This window comes from Anarrhichthys ocellatus, unplaced genomic scaffold (genome assembly GCF_004355925.1).
Source record: "Anarrhichthys ocellatus isolate YVR2014 unplaced genomic scaffold, GSC_Weel_1.0 scaffold10, whole genome shotgun sequence".
Lineage (NCBI taxonomy): Eukaryota > Metazoa > Chordata > Actinopteri > Perciformes > Anarhichadidae > Anarrhichthys > Anarrhichthys ocellatus.
Genome location: NW_022280040.1, coordinates 3,206,807 through 3,213,834, shown reverse-complemented (window position 1 = coordinate 3,213,834; position 7,028 = coordinate 3,206,807). Strand labels below are relative to the sequence as shown.

The following is a 7,028-nucleotide window of genomic DNA, read 5'->3' as shown; positions in this document are numbered from 1 at the left end:
GTGTGTGTGTGTGTGTGTGTGTGTGTGTGTGTGTGTGTGTGTGTGTGCATATGTGCTCCAGGGTGCTTGCGTGTTAATCCTGAGTGAAAGGCTAGTTTTTTTTCTGCACTGGACGGCAGTGGGGGGACTCCCTGGAGGGCCTCAGTGTGCCTGCCCTGTAAGCCTGTGTGAATGAGCCTGAATTCGCAGGCTCCCCACGAGGACGCACGGCCGATTAAGCTGACAGTCAGAGGCCCATTGACCAGTCACAGAGATTAAACGCCGGGCCATCTCGTCGGCTAAAACAACCTGCGGGACTGAGGGAGGGATGGAGAGTGGGAGAGGAGGAGAAGGAAATGGATGGAGACACAGGGAGACGTGCGGACACTCACTGTTACTCGTCGCTTCGGTAAATGACGCCTTTTGTCCATTCCAGCCTTTGTTGTCCATCTGTAGTGATTGGGAGAGAAAAGGAGAAGGAGGGAGGTAAGAGAGATGTAAATTCTTGAACAGACAGCTTCTTCACGCATGTCAGACGAGTTCCTTCCTACTGTTTGGGCCACAAAGAGACGAGCGCTCAGAGGAGTGGATGCTTAAGAACCTAGTGTCTGTCTAGGCCAGCTACTTAATTGGGGGGGGGGGTTGTCAGTGTTTAGTATTTAAAAAAGGTCCCGCGTCAGTGTGTTACTTCTGCTGTGGTATGTACATTGCCTCCACAAACACAAACGTGTGTGTGAAACAGAAAAACAAATAATTTCTGATGCGCGTGAGAGCTGAGGAGCTGACACGGTTGTAAACAAATGCACCACCTCCCCCCCTTAATACCCCTCCCAAGTCTCGTCACACTTCTGTGCACAGATCACCCACAATCCCACGGTGGGAATGTAGTGCAACAGAGGCCCCCAAAAAAGAAGGGGAGGCAAGGGAGGACAGAGAAAGAGAGAGATCTAAAGAGAGACACCCTATCCTACAAAACAGGAGCTTGGCAAACACGGTTCAATCATTCCATAGAGCTCTGGGATGTCTGAGGATCTAATGAGAAGTAGGCCGTCCAACTCATTCTGATAGAGATGTTTTCGGAGTTGTCAGGCTAATGCACATGCCGTGTATCAGCCACTAACTCCATTCTGTCTAAATATTCTGCCTCGAGTGTAACCAGAAAGGGCTCACCTCTTGCCAGGAATTAGATTAAACAGTGAGACTCAATGGCCTGCTTTTTTCCAACCTCAGACATAAAAACATAGTAGTTTCTAGGGCTAACACATTAAAACATGCAATGATACAAACAGAAATTCAATACCCCGTGTGCAACATTTGACATTTCCTCGTCGACGCATGCAACTGGTGCGTGTTCAGTGTGCAGATTTAGACACGTGTCAACGAAAAATGGCAGCGCTTGAATGTTTAGTATGAGGATGAAGGATGAATATTGACTGTGAACTGCATGGATCTTTGGAGTAAACGAGACAACTTCACAGACATTCTGATAAGAGCGAGTGTCATCCTTTAGCTATATGGTATGGCTGTCTGAATACGATACATGCTGAAGCACATATCTAACTAATGAGCTGTCTGGGGAGAGATGAATATTTACAGAGCGCCCGGTTATGTAACCTCATCTCTATCGTAATCTGCTCTCTTGAGCTTAGAAAACCAACGAGGTGAATAGAGATGATGCTGATCAATGGTTGCTTGCAAAACACAGTCGGTTCAGGGGAGCTGAGCAGGTTGCATAATAGGTTGACCATGTCAGCTGCACTGGGGACTCGTGATAAATCGGAGAATCGGCGGAGTCTCTGGGTGTTTTGATATTCTGCACGGTGCTGTACAGATGCGATAGCGTGTGGACGAAATAGGATGGGTGCATTTCTTTATGTAATCCGTCAGCATATACAGCCGCACAACCGAGATCACTATCGCCGCAGCGCTGCTGCTATAGCGTGGCTGGAATACCAATGGTAAGACGACGTCCTGTATACATCTCAGTGTGTCTGTGTTTGTTGAAAAAGGTGCTTTCCTGGAAGCATCTATGAAAACCATTCACATGGTGCTCAAATTATATTTTATAATTATTCAAGGAACCTAGTTTGACTGACATTTTTAACCGGTAAATCAAAAACATTATTAACGGATTAATCAATAATGTATATGTGAAATATTCTAAGGGAACTTACAACTGTTAAAGGGAAACGTTGCTGATTTTCAACCAGCTTTTGCATCATTACATGTGGGTAGAATATGCAAATGAACCATGTTTAACTTCCCTCCATGATGCTAGCACCCAGAGCTTCCCGCTCATTTTCCAGCAAAGGTCCCCTGGGTGACGCATTGTGCCGGCTCTAGGGTGTTGTTTGAACGACTGATTGTACTTCCGCTTTTTTTTTTAGTTCGAACAACAGCCGGAGGGAAGTCAAAAATTCTTCACTTGAACGTCTACCCACATTGTAAGGATACAAACCTGGTTTTCAAATAATGAATTGTTAATTGTTGCACGTTTAGTTTATCACTCTGTCGTCCCCTTAAATAGATAATGAAAATAACTGTAAGCTGCACTCCTATGATCACTTAAGCCCCCGAGTAGAGCAGCGACAGCATACTGTTTAAAACTTGGGATAAACTATCTACTCTTACAGTAATCAGGCACTTGAATGAATGAGCAGAGCGGGACACGTGTATATAAACTGGCCATCAAACATAAAAGTCGTCGTGAGCAGGAGAAGATGAGTGGGGTTAGCACCTCGGTGGGGCTCTGAGAGAGTGTGGAGGCCTTGTATCCCAGCTGCAGGAGCATCGCCTCGGCTGCGTTCCGCTTGGCCACCTTCTTGTTGGGTCCTGTTCCTGTGGCCACCTCGTTATTCACCTTCGCCTGCAAACACATGCACAGAAACACACGCACACACACACACACGCACGCACGCACGCACACACACACACACACACACACACACACACACACACACACACACACACACAGGTACATACAAATGAGCTAGACATCCAGAATTTAATATCATGGCCGTGCAGATAGACACTGACAGTGAATCACTGAATGACTTGCTAAAACAGTAATAAATGTGGAAGAAAATGTCTTTTCTCAGGACTTTCTTCTTCCTGTCGCACTTTCATTCACTTTCGGGCCTCGCTCACTGGGGCCGAGTCAGCCGAGCAATTTACATCACGCATAAAAAATGCTCCGAGTGAAGTGTTTGTTTTTCAGTGGTCCTAAAACATGAAATCTGTCCACGCAGAATGTAAGCAGAGAAATATCAGACGTCGTTATGTTATGCAAACAGACAATTACACTTGTACAAATAACATTGTGGGAGCCAAAGCCTGTGAACAGCCAGACTTCAGTGCACTCACTCAAAAGTGTTCCGACATGCTCACTGAGTGCTCGCCTGAATGCATCAAGTAGGACACAACATACAACGAGGAGGAAAGCTGACAAAAAAGATCCCCAAATTGCTAAAACAAACACAATCGCTCTTTTAACAAATCCTAAAAAGATGATCACACACTCAAAAGGCTTCCGACACTAGTTTTTTTGTAACTAGTGATGGGTTCAGGAAAAGAAGATGCGAAAACAGAGACTCACTTGAGCCCCGCTACTTACTAAAAGGAAACAATGTGGAAATTTTAGAAGAGCGAGTGGACCGCACAAAAGGAACAACGCACACACTTGCGGGGCCTAATGTGTGTATCAAAGAGGCACGGAGAATAGGTCCGAGGCTGAATTACTGCCCGACGCTAAGAGAAGGTCTGTTCTTCTTATGAAAGAGGAGGATTACGGAAAAAAAAGAGAGACAAAAGAGCAAGAGTTTGACTGAGAGAGACGGACACAGAAAGACGAACAGGAAGAGGGAGACAAAGAGAGCTGCAGTTCAAATGTTGCACATAAATTAAAAACGGACTACGCCAGCGTTGCCAGTTCTTTTTTTTTTTTTTTCTCATACTCGAAACAGACTTGTTGACTGGGGTTGTAGATACACACAGATTGTAGCAACAACAACGGAAGGACAAGAAACCGACTAGCAGAGTATTCACCGAGACCGCAACTCGGTGTTTCCCCAACCAAATCTAAATCTTCACATCACCACTTGTTACCGTCTTTCCCTTGTTTGCCGTCTCTGCAGACAAACACTGTAACGTGGTTTAGAAATAATCCTGACAGATCCAATACGTTGGCATGTAGTCAGTAATAGATCCACTGAAACAGTAACATGGTTCACAGTACGCTGGGGGGGAGCAGCTCATTAGAGAATGAATGAAATCAAAATGAAATAGAAAAACCTAATTACACGTTCTGTTTTTTGAGTGATCATTAATGTCTGCAGGATGTTTTTCATAATATCTTCTTCATTTAGATACTATGCATGCAAGTGTACTAGAGAGATGTAAAAGGTAAGTAGATCAAATACAGACAGATAGTGCCAGTTTCTATTCAAAACAAGGCAGATCTAATTTAAGGCTAACCAAGAGCAATGAGCCTGTGTCGTAATAATGTAGCTTGTTTTTAAATGCATGGCCTCAAGTAATTAAAGTAACTCTGAATAGAGTAGCTGTGGTTCCTGATGGGATTCCTTCATCCGTGCAAAAAGCCCCTGCTCGGTTTACTAGATTAGTGATAAACAGCAAATCATCCATAACTTAGTTAAGGGTTAAAGGTTGTTGCTGCAGCAGGAGCATGACATTAGATTCTGTTAATGAATGCTGGCTCCTCACTACACAAACCACACAGAGTGCTGCAGGAACGAGCCCTGAGACCAGGAAATGAGTTCGCCTTTCTGTACTTCTGGTGCCCTCGTCTCAAAGTCAGTTGATTGGTTTTTTTTGGGGGGGGTTAACACAAGCTCAATATATTTTAATAATTTAATTTAAAGATATAAAATATGTCAGTAAATATACTCTCTCTCACTGCCTTTGCAGCCTTGTTGAATATACTCGTGGTCATGCGATTGTGATGTAGTTCGTTTATAGCCTTGTATTAGCTTTTTGCTTCGGTCGATGATCATAAAATCATAGAATTTTAAGTGAATTTGTGAAGATTAGCTTGCTGAACACAACGTGAAGGTATCTTGTGTTTGCGACAGAGCTTATTTTCTGCAATAATTCCAAATCCAATGCAAAAATCCCATTGGTTGGCCTAAGAATAAAAGTCACCCCTGCAGCGCTCCGTTCTATATATTTCTGCGGTACAGAAGACAGTCTTTGTGCTTTTTTGTTACAGCTTGAAATGTCAATTTAATAGCATAAAACAGTTGTCTGCTTCCCTGAAGAAAACAAGGCTATAAAGATGGATGTTCATCTGTTCTGAGCTTTATATGCATAGCTGTAAAAATAATGAATATCAAACAGAACTTTTCAAGAGGGAGAGGGGAGTGAGAGAAAAAGGGAGTGAGAGGGAGTACAGGGAGGTTCCAATTCAATTATAAATCATGTTGTACATGCTAAATGGTACCAGAGCTAAAAGTTACTTGTCAGGCTTTCATAAGTAGTGCAACTTTGGTGGCTTTACGCACTAAGTGGAGACAATTTCATCTTAAAATCTGTGTTGCTCGGACACGAAGCATTAATGTTACACTTCATCCCAACATTTCTTTTCATCCTTTAAGGGAATTAAAAATCAATGACACTGGGGGCTAAGTGGCTGCTGACGATCTTTGTTATATTTGTGTACAACGCTGATAATTGGGGAGAAATTACAAAACAATTCTGAAGAAAAGGAGACGACATATATATAGGAAAACAGAAAGGAAAGGTCACATTTTTGGAACTTAATTTTCTCAGGACGCCAGAAATGGAAGCAGGGTTAAGGGCTGACTACACGCATGACAGAAATAAGATCATAGGACAAAACATAGAAACTTGTGTTTTAATGTAAAGATGTTATACAACTGCTGCTACTGACAGAGAGACTGACAGAGACTGCCTGAATTCCTCCAGGGAAGCGGGTTTCTTGTAGCAGCATACATAGAATAAGAAATGTGACAAACCTGAGACAAATAAAGAGAATATGAAAGCAAAACCCTCGTTTACCTGCATGATGAACTCCCGGCGTCGGGGCATCCCCCTTTCAGAGAGCAGCAGGTACTCTGGCTCCTTCTCCTTCTTGGCCTGCTGGATCTGGGCCAGACGGCTGATCGGGTTCATGCCCTGGCCATAGTCTGGTCCCGTCTGCGAGGAAAAGGAGGAGACACGGGATGATCAATCCCAGTCATCACAATTATTCAGGGGTGGGTGTAATGGGCATTTTCCAGGTGGGCCGACACAACTGTCTTGTTTTCTTTTTTGTCTGACGGCTCATGAAACAGGTCGATCGGCCCATTGTGTGTTTTGTCTTAATTGACACTGGGCTGACCCAATCACAACTTTCAACCCCTCCCCCTAAAAGACTGCCAAAACGGGTAAGACCAAACACAAGTGAGGCGTGGGGAAATTATGGGTCGAAAAAAGACCTTTTAGCGACTTGCTGCTCAGAGTAAACCGAGTCAAACTGAGACCGGCAGCGTCTCCCCCGTCTCCTCTCATGCTGTGTGCACGCAGGCAGGAGTGGTAACTATGGTTACGGGCATCGGCAGGTCATTTTGTCCGAGCCGAAGCCCACGTGAAGCTTGTGTGAACGTGTGATAGTCTCTCTGTGACACGTCTGTCTTTCAAAGTAACTGCAGGTCTGCGTGTGCGTATTCCTGCAGTCTACAGAGCTTAACCGTCAGTTCAGCAACGTTACTGTATGTGGGTGAACGGAAATGAGATCGCACTCATCTGCAATGGATAGATGCAAAAGATAAAAGAAACACAGGAAATGAATAGGAAAAAATATATTTCACACTTCAAACCATTTTGCAGTCGAGTAATTGAAATAGTTACGATGAATAGCCTTGCTAAAGTGTTTCATGACTGACCTGTAGCAAGACTTCCAAAGTTGACTGTACCTTGCAAAAAATGAAACACACTGATACCTCGAGTACATGAATCGGATGAAATCATCGCGTGTCTGTACACAGAGGCCGCAGTACCTTGAGGATGGTCTTGGTGCGTTTCTTGTAGTG

General features: G+C 44.0%; 1 protein-coding gene across 1 annotated transcript in view; it reads right to left on the bottom strand.

Annotated features, from left to right (window-relative positions):
- Window positions 1-36: 36 nt before the first annotated feature.
- Window positions 37-7,028, bottom strand: part of stau2 (staufen double-stranded RNA binding protein 2) — a 32,457-nt gene continuing 25,465 nt past the window's right edge. Inside the window, exons 8-11 of the mRNA XM_031850290.1 lie at window positions 6,996-7,026; window positions 6,016-6,153; window positions 2,717-2,845; window positions 37-429 (exon numbers count right to left, since the gene is read on the bottom strand). Coding sequence (XP_031706150.1) covers window positions 142-429; window positions 2,717-2,845; window positions 6,016-6,153; window positions 6,996-7,026 — 586 coding nt within the window. The 3' untranslated portion in view covers window positions 37-141. The remainder of the gene's footprint in view (window positions 430-2,716; window positions 2,846-6,015; window positions 6,154-6,995; window positions 7,027-7,028) is intronic.